Here is a 17,368-nt window from a genome sequence, read left to right as displayed (position 1 = left end):
TTATGGGATATTAGTTCCCCCATCAGGGACTGAACCAGGGCCCTTGGCAGTAAGAGCGAAGAATCCTAAGCACTGGACTGCCAAGAAATTCCCTTGAGAACTTTTAAAGAAAACAGATGCCTGGGTCCTAACCCCAGAGCCAGTAAATAGGAATCTCTAAGGCTGGGATCTGGACGCTGGTATTTTTAAAAAGCTCCCAGTGACTAATATGCAACCAGATTCACGGTGAGGTCCCCAGGAAGAGAATAAAGATGAATTACATGAAATCTCAAGTGGGAAGCCTCTGCTAATAAACATAGCCCACTGAGTCATTTATTAACCTGAGACTAGTAAGAATGTTCACATTCTATGCTGACAAGCTGTTTGTGTGGCAGCAGATAGATAGACAACCCTGCCTGGCCATCTCTCTAACCCCAGTAAGTTTAGTGGCAAGAACATGAAGTTCAGAAGCAGTAAGCAGTGAGCTCAAATCCTGGCCAGGACATTTCCTAGCTGTGTGTTTTAAGCAATTTAACCTCAGGGTCTGTTTCCACAAATAAAAAGGTAGGAAAAGAAACTATCTCGCAGACGCAATGTAAGGAATAAACTGGAACTTTTATGAAGGACCTTGTACATGAAGGGAACTCAAATTACTACCGTCTTTCTTTTTTTGACAGAATAACATGAGAAAACCTTGACATCAAATGTTTAGTGGGAGAAAAGACTATGTACTAAGTGATTCAGAAATGAAGTGGCTCCTCATTTGCTCAAGGGGAGGTCAAACCTCTGGGGCTAATCTTGGGATTCGCTAACTCTTTGACTAACTTCAAGAAGGAAATCACTCCGGTTCTTGGGGTTTGAGTTTCTTAGGCATTTTTCACAGGCATATCTGTCCCACTTCTAAAGTCATCTAGCAAAGTAGCAGTAACCATAAACCATTTTTCTTCTCATCTGCAAAACAGTTGTGGGAGATGGGCAAATGTTCCAGAGAAAGAGGGTATTAAAAGAGACGGATATGTATGGCTAAGTCTCTTTGCTGTTCACCTAAAGCTACCAAATACTGTTTATTGGCTATACCCCAATACAAAATAAACAGCTTTAAAAAAATTGTATTTTTTTAAATGGTATTTCCTGGGGAATTTCCTGGTAACCCAGTGGTTAGGACCCTAGGCTCTCATTGCCAAGGGCCCAGGTTCAATTCCTGGTCAAGGAACTAAAATCCCACAAGTCATGAGGTGTGGGGGAAAAAAAAGCAAAAACATTTAGGGTGCTATGTGGGAGCTTCCTGACTTCCCACATGAGCCTGAAGATTCACTGCAAACCCCAAATGGCCCACTGGAAACTGGGAGAGCCATCTTCCCCCACTCCACCCAGGCCACGCCAGACTACACTGGAGAAGGCATCAGGGACAAGGGTCATTGGCTGGGTGGTCAATTTCTGCATCTCGCAGGAACCATACAAACCTTAGCTGTTTTCAGAGTGCCTTCATTGGTGACTGGGTCCGTGACAACGATAAACTGCTTCTCGTTATCATTTAATACTGTGTAAACAGCCTCCCATGCTGGGGTGCTGGGGACGTCGGCATCGGTCACTGTGAGTGTGGTGATGGCCACGTTAGCCTCGTTCTCAGGCACCGACCCCACGTACTGAGGAGCAAAGGAAAAGATGGGTCACTTAGGACATACTCAGACCGAGCCGTGGAGCCAGGACTCAGGGGGCTAAAGGAGTCCTTTCTTGAGCCCAAGCTTTGAGAAGAGCCTTGGAAGAAGTGCCCACCGTATCAGTATGACCCTTATTTCCTGTCAGTGGAGCAGCCGGCACTTAGGTGCCCTGTGGGTACGTGAAAGAGCCAAGGCCCTGCCCGCCCACGCCGCTCAGCACACTCTGGCCCAATTACGGACTCTGTCGCTTATCCCCTGCTCCCCTCTGCTCACATCGCTCTCAGTGGTGCCAGTAATTTTCATAAAAGTCTGGCCATTACAGCCTCCTGCCCTTTGATAACACCCCACTGCACTTAGGATACACCCTGAAATTTTAAATTCAGTTCACAAGGTTCTGTAGGAGGCAGCTTCATTTGGCTCACTACACTATTTTTCAGTTATTGCTATGCAGCAAGCTTTCTCTTGATTCAGGGCATCAAACTGTCTCTCCGAAGCTTCTCTTGAACTAATAAAGCCTAGGCTAGGGTGGCAGACACTGCTGTCTACTGAATATCCATTCTCCTCTTCTTCTCTAACTTTAATACATGGTTGATGGCAGCAACATGACCAGGTAAAATACTATATTTCCAGTGTTCCTTTGCGGACAGCAGTAGCTAATGAGAGGTAAATGAAATTTATGGGATGGGTCTTCACAGAAATAATAAAACTTGACTTAGCATCAAAGTCATAGGCACCTCTCACCTTTGCCTTCTTTCTGAACAAACCAGACACAGCTGGAGCTCCATGCGCCATCCTGGGCCACAAAGTGACATTGGGGATAGAATCCATGCACCAAGAATAGAGGGAGACTGGATAAAGGAGGCTTGGTTTCTACTGACAGAGTGGACTACATACCTCTGAGTCTTTTAAAGTATAGAAAAAGGCAACCCTATTTGTTTAAACCATTAAGAGTCAAATCCCTGTTACTAACCATTAAGCTGATTTCTAAGGAACACAACAAGGTTGCAGGTTCCCAGTACTTTCTCCCTGACTGCATTTAATAAAATTACACACAATAATTAGTTGTCTAATGTCTCCCTAGCTAGACTCTAAGTTCCATGAGAACAGTATCATCGTCTGCTGTGTTTGTGATGATACGCCCAGTGTCTAAGACAGCGCCTGGTATAAACCAGAGGATATTTATTCAACAGATAAAGCCTGGTAAGATCTGCTACCAAGATGCCCAATACGAGGACATGGATTCAGGAGGTGCATTTTGCAACTTCAGAAACCTAGGCCAACAGGCACCAGGCTGAGGATGGCAGACAACTGGCACCTCGACCTGCTTGCTCTTTAGCTTGAAGTTGACTAGTCTGGGAAGAGTTACCCAAGGGTTCACCCCTGAGATACTGGGAAACAACCAAGGCTCTTTCTTGGAGACTGTCTAAGAAGGGGCAGGGTTACCGTGGTCGGGTCGAATCTGGGAGCATTATCGTTGGTGTCCAGGACCGTGATCACGGCCGTTGCAGTTGTGCTCAAGCCTTCGCCGTTAAGGTCTGCTGCTTGGACCGCCAGGGTGTATGTGGGAAAACTCTGCAGAGATCAAACAAAGCCGAGTCAGGACCCACAGCTACATCAGGTCCCACCTGGCTCCCAGCAGAGAAACAGAGTATTTTTTCATCTGTTTAAATGCCAATAACCCCACCTGCCTGCCTGGCCCCAAATATCTAGACAAACACTGAGATGCAAAGCTCTGACCATCACCATGCTAAGTGGCGACCAGCCTTGGCAGAGTTTTGCGTCATCCAGGAAATTGAGTTAATGTGTATTTGCCCTCCACACCCTCTGGATCCTCCTGACCCCTGACCTCCCGGTCCAGCCCGGTGGTGAGCACACTGATGACGCCCGTTTCCCTGTTGATGGTAAACATTTGGTTGTGCGGCAGCGTGGGCTCTTGGGTGAGGATTTTGTAAGCGATGGCAGCATTGTGGGTGTTCACATCGTCATCTGCATCTGTGGCTGTGACCTGCATCACAGAGGTTCCTGGAAGCAAAGAAGATTCAGTCAAGCTACACTTGATGGTTTCCAAAATTCTGACCAAAGTGCTAGTGGAGGAAGAAAGCATTCTACCAAATGAATGAATGGTGTTCCCAGAACCCAGCTGGTTCAACTGAAACATTTTGGTTCAACTGAAACATTTTTGCTCTCATACACTAAGTGAATAGTGCATAGGAGAGGAAAAACCCCAGCAATTTCCACAATTTGCTTCTTAGCCACATTTACTCCTGAGAGAATGGTCATCTGAGATCACTGCCTTCAAGGTGGAAGGAAACATTTATAACATTTGTGACAAAGCACTAGTTCCCAGGATACTGAAATAACTCTTTAAGAATCAATAGGCAGGGAATTCCCGAGTTGTCCAGTGGTTAGGACTCTGTGTTCTCACTGCCAAGGGCCTAGGTTGACTCTCTGGTTGGGGAATTAAAATTCCCCAAACCGAATAGTGGGGTGGGGAGAACCAATAGATGAAAGACAAAAAGCCCAAGAGAAAAAAAAGGGCAAAAGACTTGAACAGACAAGTTGTAAAGAAATCCACATGGTCACCAAACATATGATGCTTCTTTGGCCAATTAATAATCATAGAAATGCCATTTTACGTTACACTGAGATGTAATCACATACTCAACAGACTGGCCAAAAAGAAGTCTAACAATTCCATGATGTATATTGCTGGTAGGAGTATAAATTGGTTCAACCACCTTAGAAAACTGTTTGTCACCATGTAGAAAAGTAAGCAAAACTAACAAGATGTTACCCAGTGTTAAGTACACACATCAGAAAAGATGAATGATAATAAGGGAATGATTATCACAAAAGTCAGGGTGAAAGTTGTTCAGTTATGTCCAACTCTCTGTGACCCCATGGACTATACAGTCTATGGAATTCTCCAGGCCAGAATACTGGAGTGGGTAGCCTTTCCCTTCTCCAAGGGATCTTTCCAACCCAGGTCTCCCCCGTTGCAGGCAGATTCTTTACCAACTAAGTCACAAGAGAAGCCCATAAAAGTCAGGGTAGTGGCTGCCTTTAGGGGACAGAGAAAAATGTGATCAGGAAGGACTGTACAGGGGCCGTAAACTACTAACAAGATCTGTTATCTTTTCTTGGCTGCACTGCACGGGGAATCTTTAGTTCCCCAACCAAGGTTTGAACTCACATTCCCTGCATTGGAAGTGTGGAGTCTAAACCACTGGACCACCAGGGAAGTCCCCAAGGATCTATTTCTTAATAAGGGAAGGTTGTTCTTAAACTGCTCTATAGTTGTTTATTTATGTAGATGCCCCAGGTCTTAGCTGTGGCATGTGGGATCTCTGGAGTATGGAGTCTTGGCCACTGGACCACCAGGGAAGTCCAACTTGCTCCTTTCTTAAACTAGGCTTGAACATTTTCTACATGTTTCCGTCAGGAGGATATTTTACACACACACTATCTTCCAAAGAGGTTCTGTGCCTATGAAGGGCCTGACCCCAAATGCCAGCCCCAACACTTAGAGCAGGGGGGGGGGTGTCCAAAGAATCCAAATTGTCTTGGTGGGTGTTGAGCGCCTCGTGGCTGGACATACCTGGAAGAGCGCCTTCCAGGACAGAACCCTTGAAGACCTCCTGGGTGAACTGGGGCTTGTTGTCGTTCTGGTCGGTCACGGTGATCACAATCTCCATAGGCTCCTCAATAGCTTGTCCGTTCGAAGACACAGCATGAGAGAAGAGCTGCAAGAACCAAGTGAGGGTTACTCGGGAAGAGGACATGGGAGAAGTTGTCCGACCAGAGCAGAGTGGGCTCCACTGGACCCCACTCCCTTCCACTCAAATAAGGACTCCCCAGCACAGAACCTATCCCACACATGTGCTGCTGCTTCAGTGAGGTCATGGCACTGGTTAAGACCATGACATGGGAAGACCCATGAGCTGGAGAACAGAGGCCCCACTGCCCACATGGGGGCTGAAGACCAGGCAGAGATAAGTGGAAACCTGAGACTCTCTGACTTACTCCAAGCAGGGTCAGATCTGCTCTGGACACTTGAGTCTAGGGTTTCCCCAAGACCTTTCTGCATTTGGCATCAAGGCATTACCTCCCAACTTCCCGGAGCTCACACTGCTCTCAAGGCCCAGAAATGATTTTTGTTCTCCAACATCATCACCAGCCTCTGCCTTCGTGTCGTCGTCGTTGTTTAGTAGCTAAGTTGTGTTTGACTCTTTATGACCCCATGGACTGTAGCCTGCCAGGTTCCTCTGTCCATGGGATTTCCCAGACAAGAATACTGGACCGCGTTGTCATTTCCTCTGCCAGGGGATCTTCCTGACCCAGAGATTGAATCCACGTCTCCTGCATTGGCAGGCGGATTCTTTACCATTGAGTCAGCAGGGAAGCCTGTCTGCCTTTATGTCAAGGACTTTCAATCCCAAGAACAGGTTGACATCTTGGGTCTAAGATCATGTCTGATACCTCAAGACTTTCCCCAACTTTATTCCTAGCAAAAACAGCCCCTAGTTTTTCCCAGGTCCTCCTGTCATTTCTCCTTATTGACAGGTCTAGAGGAGTCAAGCTCTTCAAATGTCTAGAGCATCTGATCTACGATCAACATGAGTTGACCAAAATATTTTGGAAATATGTAACCCCATTGTTAACAAGCTTCCAAGAGACACTCACGATGTACTTGGCAATGTGTTCTCTGTCCAGAGGCTGCGTCACTTTTAACCATCCTGTTTCTCTTTCAATAATAAAAACACCGACAGGGGGTGTGTCAGCTCCTTGGCCAGTGATGCTGTAGAAAACTTGGGTTTCTTTATCCCTGTTAGATTTGATCTGGAGACAAAGCAGAAAGAGATGAATGAGTATGAAAGGATCCTGACATTGGTTGTTTCCCCTTTCTCTCCTAGGTCCTTCTCGGCCAAATTCTCTCCCAGAGAAATAGGGGAACTTCCTTCTGTACCTGGACCAGTGGCTTAGGAAATGGGCCTTTCTCATTTTCTGGGCAGCTGATAGGAGGAATAACCCAGTCTCTCTTCTGTCTCCTGAGACCATGGTGGGGGCTGGGAAATGTGAGTACTTCCACCTGGGTTCCAGAAGGAGAGTCCTGAAAGGAAAGAAGTTGAGGGAAAAAATGGGATAATTTAGGTGAGATGATACAAGCTGAACAGTTCAACCTATCCAATAAGAATCTCCTGTCTTCTGAGAGAAGGACATGGTTTCCATTTAGTAACAAAAGAAACAGCCAAAACAAAACCCAATGAACCCTTTACCATATCACCAGGTTGGTTTCCTCTTTGGATCTGTCTTGGTGTCCAGAGTTCAGGCAATCATTATGCATACAAGATTACAGGGTTTGAGGGTTGACATTATTTTACAAGTTATATCAAGTCCACATCTCACACCTGTGTTGTTTTGGGGTTGTTTTATGCTTTTTGGCTGCATAGCATGCAGGATTTAGTTCCCTGACCAGGAATTAAACCCTCACCCCCTGCAGCGGAAGCACAGACTCTTAACCTCTGGACCACCAGAGAAGTCCCAACACTTGTCATTTTTAAAGGACATTATGCCCCCAATGACTTAATATCAGAGCTTATGCAACAATTTGATATTTCAGTGTTTTAAATTTTTTCTCTCATATTTTTCCTAGGGATATAGGTCTCCAAAGAGGAGTTAGCCTAAAGAATAAGTTTTGGGAACTGATACTAAGGATTACTTTGTGATCAATACTAATCCCTTAATCTCACTGTGTTATTTTATTGGTTTGGTTGCATTTGTTCTAACAGAAGTTGTTGGGATGGGAACCAAAAACGCCCTTTGAGACTCAAATTGAACGGTTTTCGTGTGTGATAAAGATAGCTTTACGCACACACAGTGAAATAAGATAGCTGAAGATGAAAGGAAAGATCTTCTGAATTGTTTAAATGTTAAAGTGATTGGCGGTAACACAGTAAAGGCTCCAGAGGACAATTCCATCTTGCCATCTTCCACACTGTCACTGATGCTTGTCTATGAAGTATGTGTCAAACCTTATTTCTTACCTTTTAAAAATGTGATTCAAAATGCACAGGACAGACATCAAACATGACCAGATAGCATCACAAATCCTTCTCATTCCTTCGTACTAGCCACTCACACACTTCTTAAGACACACACACACACACACACACACACACACACACACACACACACACGTGCTCTGCATTCATCTTCTAGAGAAGCAGTTCCACCCTGGCCATGAGGAGGCTCTGGAGCCAGGCTGACTGGCTTTGCATCCTCACTGTGACACCTTGGGCTGGTTATTTAGCTTCTGTGTCCCACATTTTCCTAATGTCTAAAATGAGGATTATATCAGTACCTCATAGGGTCCTTAAAAAGTGAAAGTCGCACAGTCGTGTCCGACTCTTTGCAATTCCATGGGCTGTAGTCTGTCTCTTTCCTCTGTCCATGGAATTCTCCAGGTTGTCATTTCCTTCTCCAGGGGATTTTCCCAACCTGGGGATCGAACCCAGGTCTCCTGCATTGCAGGTGGATTCTTTACCAGCTGAGCCACAAGGGAAGCCCTATAGGGTCCTTGGAAGGATTAAATGTGATACTAGTGCTGCCATAAAGCACTTAGGATAGTGCCTGAGGACTTCGCTGGTGGTCTAGTGGTTAAGAATCTGCTTGTCAAGGCAGAGGACATGGGTTCAATCCCTGGTCCAGGAAGATTTCACATACTGCGGGGCAACTAAGCCCATACCCCACAATGAATGAAGCCCAAGTGCCTAAATCCCGTGCTCCATAACAAGAGAAATCACTGCAGTGAGATACCCCTGCTCCTTCAACAAGAGAAAGCCCGCAAGCAGCAAATGACAACCCAGTGCAGCAAAAAAAAAAAAAAAAGAAGAAGACTAGTGCTTGAAACAGTATGTGCTCGACAAAATGCTAACAAAGATGATGGTTGGACTGGTTGGAAAACAGAGTTATAGTCTTAATGAAATGGAATTTGAGGTGTGACCTGAACACAGGAACAAATATTAAAGTGATTCTCGGTACTATATCTTAAGACTAAAAATGACCATCTTGCACAGCCGTAGTGAGCAAACAGACCTTGATGTATGAATGCAAATTCATTTGCCATACTGAAGAGGAAGGCAAACAGCATACTTTGCTGACATCAAGATTACAGAACATTTTCAGAGAATGATAATAAATAATGATGAACACTATGCTGGCAAAACATAACATTAACATCTTTATGTGTGAAATTATTATTATTATTTTTTAAATATTTATTTATTTAGCTGTGCCAGCAGCTTACAGGATCTTAGTTCCATGACCAGGGATTGAACCTGGGATCTTGCCAATGAAAACCCAGAATCCTAACCACTAGGCCACCAGGGAACTCCCATCATGTGTGAAATTAAAGGGAATCATGCCTAAGCATAAACAAACTGAACATGGGATTCATCCCTCAGGAAAAAAGGATACCAGACTGGAAAACTTATCTAACCTAAGAGAAAGAACTGGAAAGTTAGATCTATTTATAGTCTCCCCCCCCCCCGCCGCCCCCCCCCCCCCCGCTTTCTTGAGGTATAACTGACAAAATAAAAAACTGTTTCTATTTAAGGTATACCATGTGATGTTTTGATACAAATACATAGGACCTATTCTTATATGAATGAAATGAGAGGTAAGATTATCATCCCTTCCAATGTAGGGCCACCTGGCACCACAAGAGTGATTTGAACTAGAGACAAACCAAAGTCAACCAACCTCCAACCAGTTGTGGCAGACTTGCCACCTTACTGTCCAGGCTTCCCTGGTGGTAAAGAATCCACCTGCAATGTGGGAGACCTGGGTTCGATGCCTGGGTTGGGAAGACCCCCTGGAGAAGGGAATGGCTACCCATTCCAGTATTCTTGCCTGAAGAATTCCATGGACTGAGGAGTCTGGCAGGTTACAGTCCATGGGGTCACAAAGAGTCGGACACAACAGAGAGACTTTCACTTTCACTCAATATCTTCTTTTAAAAATCTCTTTCTTTCCCTTTCTCCCACGCTCTCTCTCGAGATTATATACATAATCCAACAATGTATCCAAGTAGAACTACATTTCCTGTACTACACCTGTTGCTAGGTATGACCATGAAGCAAAGTTCTGACTAATGAGATGTAAGAGGAAATACTGCTTCACAATGCCACAGAGCCTTCTTTAAAAAGTGGACAACTAAGTGATACATTTTGGGGCTTCATCATGTTCAACTTCCTACTGTCCAGAGGAAAGGTGTGATGACTGGAGCTCCAGCAGCCGTCTTAGACCATGAGGTATCACTGAGGACAGAAGCCATATATGTGCTAAGGATGACAGAATGAAAAAGAAAGAACCTAGCCTCCTGATGACTGTAAGAATCTCAATAATGGTCACAAGTTACAACTGAATTGCCTAAACTTGAAAGACAAATACTGTTTCACATAAACCACAGCAATGTGTGCTTTTCTATAATATGTATTTGAACCTAAACATGAAGGCAGGTGGCAAAGGTGAAGAAGTAAAGTTGAAAGACCAACTTTGGCTCATAAGAGGGCTCCATGCACCACTATCTAGCAAGAACTTATCAGATAGGACTAACATGAATGATGGCATCAGTTGGAGACTTGAGTCAGGAAGCTATGTTAATTTAGTTCTACTAAGTTCCCCATTTTCTAGTCTGTCCAATTACACCAGGGAGAAAAACAAGCTCTCCCAGGAGTATTAAATTCCTAGAATCTCAGCAGTCTTCAGGGAGAAAAACTAGAGCCAGCCTGAAAGGCCTTGGCACTTACAACACTTCCACACTCCCAGGATACAACTGGAGCAGCCCCCTAGAGAGACGTTCAATAGGAAGCACCACGGGAGCAGTTTAGAAACTGGCAAAGGCATCTGGCTTTGGGTAACAATTTCAGAAACATTCTTGCCAAGAATCTGGGCAGACTTATATCCTTTTCTCTGTGGCCAACTCACCCATCTGTCCACTCTGGGCTCCTGGTATGTGCCAGACCCAAGGGCCAGGCATTGCAAATTCAGTGGAGAAGGAGCTCATGGAGATTGCAATCCAATCAGGCCAAAGATTCACAGTGATTCCTCCCCTTCTTTGCCAAGACCCTCCCCATTAGAGACATGAAGAGCAAAATGACCAGAAAACTGACTTCGTGTAAATTCTTCCTCCAGGTAGAGACTGAGCAGAAAAGTTATAAATGACTGACTACTTCCATAGTTTCAGCATCTTACAAGTATTAATTTATGTAGTCAGTAGCATTTCCATTTTACAGACAAATTCAAGCACAGACAGAGTAAATAACTCCCCCATGGGACTTCCTGGTGGTCCAGTGGCTAAGACTGTGTTCCCAATGCAGGGTGCCCAGGTCAGGGAACTAGGGAACTAGATCCCACATGCTGCAACTAAGAGTTCACATGCTGCATGCAACTAAACCTCTCAAGTGCCACAATTAAGACCTGACACAGTCAATAAATAAACATTTTAAAAATAAATAACTCCCCAGTGGAAGGGTTGGTACTCAATTCCAGACAGAATCCATGCCCTTACCCTTATTCTACACTATCTGCAGAAATAAGGTAGTGTATCTTGCCATCAGCCCAACAACAACAACAACAACAAATCAACAGCAAGAATTACTTCAGTTGGACCATGCGGCTATTTTGCATCCCATCCCTCTACCCCCAGGGGGCAGTGGCAGTGTCTGGAGGCAATTTTGGTTGTCACATCTGGCAGTGTTACTAGCTTCTAGCAGTTAAGACCAGGGATGCTGCTAAACCTCATAGAGCACAGAGGACATCCCCATAATCCCCATAAAATTATCCAGCCCCAGATGTAAATAGTGCCAAGGCTGAGAAACCTGGATTAAGCAGCAGACTAAAGCAATAGTGAACCTCCAAGACCCTCCAACTTACATGGTGGTGGTGGTGGTGCGCTGACACCTGCAGCGTCACTTTGGTGGAGAGCTTCCTGTGGGTGGAGTCCCAGGCGTGGATAAGAAAACTCAGCTCTGGGCGGTGAAGGTGCACAGGCCGCTTGACTGTAACCACGCCATCTGTGTGCACTTTGAATCGGGTGTCGTCAGAAACATAGACTGTCCTTGGTAGGCCAGCACATCCTTCAAAACTCACTGCAGGGCATAAATGACAGTGATTAGAAAACGGGGGAGATGAAACAGCATTCCTTTTCTAGAAACTGAACTTCCTTCACCCACTAAAAGTCTAACCCACACAAAACAGGCACAAGGAAAACAGACCACAGTCTGGTGACAAACGGCAAAAGTAACAGGTGCCATCTTCACAAGTCCAGGGCGACTTCACTGTGGTGGTTCTTTTCTCATCTACTTGGAGACTGAGAACAAACCTGCCTAAAAAGTAACTTCTCCTTTTCAGTAACAAAAAAGGGCCTCTCCTTCAGATGACTCTTGATAATGTGAAGAATAACTGAGACAGAATACCTATTGAGTCTAAAAGTTAGAGACTGAGGTTCAGTGAGATACTATGGATTAACTACATTTAAATAAACAGTGGAGGGACTTCCCTGGCAGTCCAGTGGTTAAACAATGCAGGGGACGCAGGTTCAATCCCTGGTTGGGAAGCTAAGATCCCACATGCCGCAGGGTAACTAAGCCCACAGTTACTGAGCCCGCGTGCCTCAACAAAGAGCCCATGCAGCCAAAATTAAAAATAAATACATAAATAAGCAAACAGTTTACATTTCAATAAACAGTGGCAGATAATAAGAGAAAGCCAGCAGGACATAATGGTTAAGAGCAAGGGCTTGGGCAAAATTTTTAACCTCAGTCTCTTCATCGGGCTTCCCTGTGGCTCAGCTGGTAAAGAATGCACCTGCAATGCGGGATACCTGGGTTTGATTCCTGGGTTGGGAAGATCCCCTGGAGAAAGGAATGGCTACACACTCAAGTATTCTGACCTGGAGAATTCCATGGACAGAGGAACCTGGCAGACTACAGTCCAAGGGGTCACAAAGAGCCAGACACGAATGAGTGACTTTCACTTTCTTTTCTTCATCATCAAAATGAGGATAATCATAGTGCTCACTCTTCAAAAATGGTCTTATTTACTGTCAAGGGTAGGGCTCAAGTCCCAGCTCTGCTTATTAGCTCTGAGACCTTGGGCACATCACTGAATCTCTCGGTGCTCCAGTTTACCCATCTGTAGAATGAAGGTATTTGACAACTACTTCCTAGGGTTGTTTTAAGATACACAGAACAGTGCCTGGCACATACTAGACACTTCATTTATTCAGTATTCCACAAAAGACATTGATAACGGCAGATATTCATTTAGAACTGATTATATGCTTATTTTCTGAGGCATTGAGAGGTAATGCCTGCTTGCAATCTGAGACCACCCAGTGGAGAAGCTCATCACTATCAGGGGAGACCGTGAAGATTTCACAGGAAAATCTTCAACCTGATCATACAGTGCAGTGAGACAAATGCAAAAGACAGAAGAGGACTACTTGGATGAGGGAACTTAGGATCAGTGGCTTAGAGACAAAGCTACTTAAAATTTCACAGTCTTTAAAGTATTAAAACTTAAAAAGTATTAATACCCAAAGCTGGAGAAGCTGCGGTGAAAAGCGTCTGCATTAAACATCAGAGTCCCAAAGGACTCATTCAACTAGTTTCCATCAAATAATTTGTCAGACATTGTGCTTGGCAGTAAGGACAAAATTGTGAATAGACAGGCAAGGCACCTGCTTGCATTGAGCTTATACTAAATTGTGAAAGAGATGGACACATAACAAAACTGAATCTCAGGTAGTGACAAATGCTAGACATAAAGGAATTTTAAAAGAGGATAATGTAAGAGTGATGGGGGGGGTGGGGGGGGAGAGTGATGGAGAAGTATGGGGAGGTATAACTTTTACTGGATGGTGAAAGCTGGTCTCTCTGAAGTTGTAGGTGTCTGAGCTGAAACCTGAAGGAGTCAGCCTTATAGAAATCTTGGCTCAAGGGCCTTCCAGGCAGAAGAAATAGTCGATAAAAGTTCCTTTTGGCAAACTCAAATTGGTCTGTTCTCCCTTTCAAATAATTGTCTCTCATTCCTCCAGTGCAATTTTTAGTTTTTCCAAGATATCTTTTATTAAAAAAAGAAAAAAAAAGTCCTGTTCTTTTGCCTATTTTACATGGCTAGACTAAGCACAGCATAGACACTTCTACATGGACATGGAACTCTGCCAGAAAACCCTCAAGTGGGTTATGGTGTCTGGGCTGCAGTTTTCATTTGTTCCACTAGGGGCCACGATTGCCAACTTTTCTGACACCAACAGCCCCACCCTTGCTAGAGAAAATAAGACCTTGTTAGAGAAAATAAGACCTTGTTAGGGGGCAGGAGGACACGCAACATGATTATCCCCATTTTGTAGATAAAGAAACTGAGATTCACAGAGGTTAAGATATTTGTTTGATCCCTATAACTAGTGAACAGCAGAGTTGGGATGGCCCTTAATATGAGTAACCTACTCTCAATCACTCCCTGAACCCTCCTTTGCCAGTCTGTTTAAAAAAAAAAAAAAAATCAAAACCATGCCACATGCCTACCCTCACCTTTCAGTCTGGTTCTACAACTGATTTCCCAAATTTGAAGGGGTTGGGGAGGGGTGAGCATGGCATTTTTTAAAATGACAGGAAGAGGTTGGCAAGAAGAGTCTCAGAGTCTGTGACTGGAATGATTATATAAAACCAGATTCTGCAGATCTGTTCTTGCAGAGTGACCTTACACAAAATGCTTAACCTCTCTGGGCTTCAGTTTTTTCTACTGGCACCTGAAGGATACCACCACTGACTGAGCCCACCTCTTCAGGGTTTTGTGAGATTAACCGAGACAGTGAATGTGATCACAACCTTGTCCCAACCACACCCCAACAGAAACAATGGGGCCACTGGGTTGTGTTTGGGGGGCTTGCCATATAATCGGGGAACAAGAGCCGCCCTCATTTTCCACACTGAATTCTGTGCCCCAGCCGGCCCAGATCTGGGCAGTGAGAGCTGGGATGAGCATGATTGGACTTGCCAAGGGTGGCAGCCTGAGAAAATGAAAATGGTTTTGCAAATAACTTAATGCAAAGCTCTTAACCTGCTGTGGGGCATCTTGTCTTAATGGTAGCTAAGTCCTGCCCTGTGAGAAGTGACAGAAGTAGTGTACGCGCCACAGGCAGGCCCAACCTGAATTTCCAGGTACTCATTAAGGCCCATTATCTTTCTGTGCAACCTGAGCCTCTGGGCTGATTAACCAGAAATTACAGAAAAGACTGAGGGGATCTCCAGTTCTGAGAAGGCTCTGGGAAGCTGGCTTCAATTCAACCCTGGCAAGGGCTGGACAGTGTCTCAGAGCCACAGGGAACACTAATGCCAGCATGTACGGGGAAACAAGACTGGCAAACTGTAGAAACCAGAAGATCAGTATATGAGGATTAGGTATATTTGAACATTTCTTTAAAAAAAAAAAAAAAAAAGTGTTTTTTTTTCTGTCTGCACTGCACGGCACGTCTTAGTTCCCTGACCAGGGATTGAACTCTCGCCCCTTGCAGTGGAAGAGTCTCAACCACTGGACTGCCAGGAAAGTCTACTTGAACATTTCTAAAATAAAAAGTTAAATAAAAAAGACAGCAAAGGACTAAGTATTAAATCAGCATGTTGTCCTTTCTTAAACCAGTCATTTGGTCACTTGGTTTCGAAACTAGATCCTAATGACAAGAGCCAAGAACCCACTGGCCATCTCTAAATGGGAAGATCTTTTCACCACAATAACATTATCATCACCATCAAAAACTAGATTCAACAGCTTCAATTACCTTTTATTCACTATTTTCTTAATATTTAAACATGTGAGAACATTATGTGTCAGGTTCTATTCTAAGCACTTCACAAATACTAACTCATTTAATCCCAGAACTCTGTGAATGTGCTGTCATCAGCGTCCCCTTTTTATAGACGGGGAAGCTGAGGCAGTTATTAAGTGGCAGAGCCTGGACTGGGACTTAGGTACGTCTGAGAGTCCACGCTCCTCTCCACCCTGCCTCTCTACAGGTCAGACGCTTGTCCTGTGTGCTCTTGGTGTCCAGTTTTCTGACTGAGGCCATCCTGGGGTGTACGCATCACCAGTCCCATTTTCTTTGCCCTGAATTAAAGGCTGGTGGGAGGAGGGGCCAGGCTGTCTGATCCCAGAGTGAGTGTTCTTCACTACTATTCCCATTTGCAAAATGGGGATAGACTACTTCTTATGTGGGAGAAAAAAAAAAAAAAACCATGAAAAAAAGACACTTCAGAGCAGTTGGAATTCCACACAGCAGAAGGTTGACAGTAATTTGAGTGGAGGTGGAGGGAAGGTTGAAAGAGGTACAGTTGGAGGCAGTTTTTAAAAACGTAACTTCCTGAAACATTTTTGTATTGTATGGTATGTTACAATTACAGTGAGTCACTTTTTAAAAGGACAAAATGACGAGTGTCATTTGTAACAAGTGTATTTAAGGATTTCCCTCATCGTCCAGTGGCTAAAGACTCTGTGCTTCCAACCAAGAATTTGCATGCCGCAACAAAAGATCCCACAACTAAGACCCGGTGCAGCCACGCAGCCAAACAAATAAAATATATATATGTGTATATTCTAAAAAGCATCTCTAGCACACTGTGACTCCCGTAAGCTGTCATTCATCCTACAAGTGCCCCATTTTCTTGCGTATTTGGCAGAAGCAGTAGCTTAATCTGAGAACCCCCGGAAGAGATGCCTGAAGTCCAAATACAAATGAAACCCAAGTCCATGAAAAGCTTTGTAGTCCTAGGGCGGCAACATTCTTTGCTTGGAATTGCGTTGTGCCACAAACAGTCCTGCCTGAAGGCTCCCGTTTCTTCTCTCACCCCTGCCCAACTGGAATGTCAGTGGGTAGGAACAAGACAGTCTCCAAAGCCTCCATATATTTTAGGGAGATGTAAGGACAGGGCCTGCCATCAGATTCAGCTACCCGTAGTTATTTGGTATAAGGAGCAGGATCTCCCGGTCTCTCAGAAGCAACTACCTGCAAGTGGGGTCTTCCCCACAACACACACAAAGAGATGCCTTCTGGGATGTCTCCCTCTCCGCAGGAGGCATTTTCCATGGCTAACACCAAAGAACACTGCATTTGTTTCTATTTCAAGGACCACTGGAACAAAGCATCAGATGAGAAAATTTTACACGCGATCTCAAGGGCAAGATCACAAGCCTTCTGAGGCCCTTGGAGATCCCGGGGGCCACACTGCCATTGTGTGCATCCCCAAACCAAGGGCTTTGGTTTCTAACTTAAATACTCAAAATAAGGAATAAGAAGTCTTACTTGAGGGATGAAAGGAACCCTGGGAGACAGATGTGTATCGTCTGGCTGGGCAGGCGTTTGCTTTGCTAAAGAGCCACAGTGTTTCTAACTAACTCCAACCACAAAGCCCTAAATCTCCATGGGTACCACCACCTAGAAAGTTTCTTTCTAGGTTCCATTTTCTTTGATGGCACTGGGTGACCAGAATGTCTTCCTTTGGTGGGTGTTCATGAAATTACTAGCCATTCCAGGTTTAATAGCCACCCGTGCTCAGCAGAAAATGTAATTCAATGTTTAAAAAATGGGAGAGAAAGGATGGCGAGGCCTCCAGTTTGTCCACACTCGGACAATGTTGAGATTCAAGTTGCACGAGGAAGACTATCATTTT

General features: G+C 44.6%; 1 protein-coding gene across 2 annotated transcripts in view; it reads right to left on the bottom strand.

Moving 5' to 3' along the window:
* Window positions 1–17,368, bottom strand: part of CDH1 (cadherin 1) — a 71,408-nt gene that overhangs the window by 12,055 nt on the left and 41,985 nt on the right. Inside the window, exons 3-10 of one of the 2 annotated variants that reach the window (XM_043898915.1) lie at window positions 11,577–11,791; window positions 11,079–11,081; window positions 6,607–6,750; window positions 6,324–6,479; window positions 5,239–5,383; window positions 3,487–3,662; window positions 3,084–3,212; window positions 1,443–1,625 (exon numbers count right to left, since the gene is read on the bottom strand). In XM_043898915.1, the coding sequence (XP_043754850.1) occupies window positions 1,443–1,625; window positions 3,084–3,212; window positions 3,487–3,662; window positions 5,239–5,383; window positions 6,324–6,479; window positions 6,607–6,750; window positions 11,079–11,081; window positions 11,577–11,791 (1,151 nt within the window). The remainder of the gene's footprint in view (window positions 1–1,442; window positions 1,626–3,083; window positions 3,213–3,486; window positions 3,663–5,238; window positions 5,384–6,323; window positions 6,480–6,606; window positions 6,751–11,078; window positions 11,082–11,576; window positions 11,792–17,368) is intronic. The other variant, XM_043898917.1, reaches the window with a different exon arrangement.

Source organism: Cervus elaphus, chromosome 4 (genome assembly GCF_910594005.1).
Source record: "Cervus elaphus chromosome 4, mCerEla1.1, whole genome shotgun sequence".
In the NCBI taxonomy this organism is placed as follows: Eukaryota; Metazoa; Chordata; class Mammalia; order Artiodactyla; family Cervidae; genus Cervus; species Cervus elaphus.
Note: the sequence above shows the minus strand (reverse complement) of the source record. Positions and strands in the feature narration are given on the sequence as shown.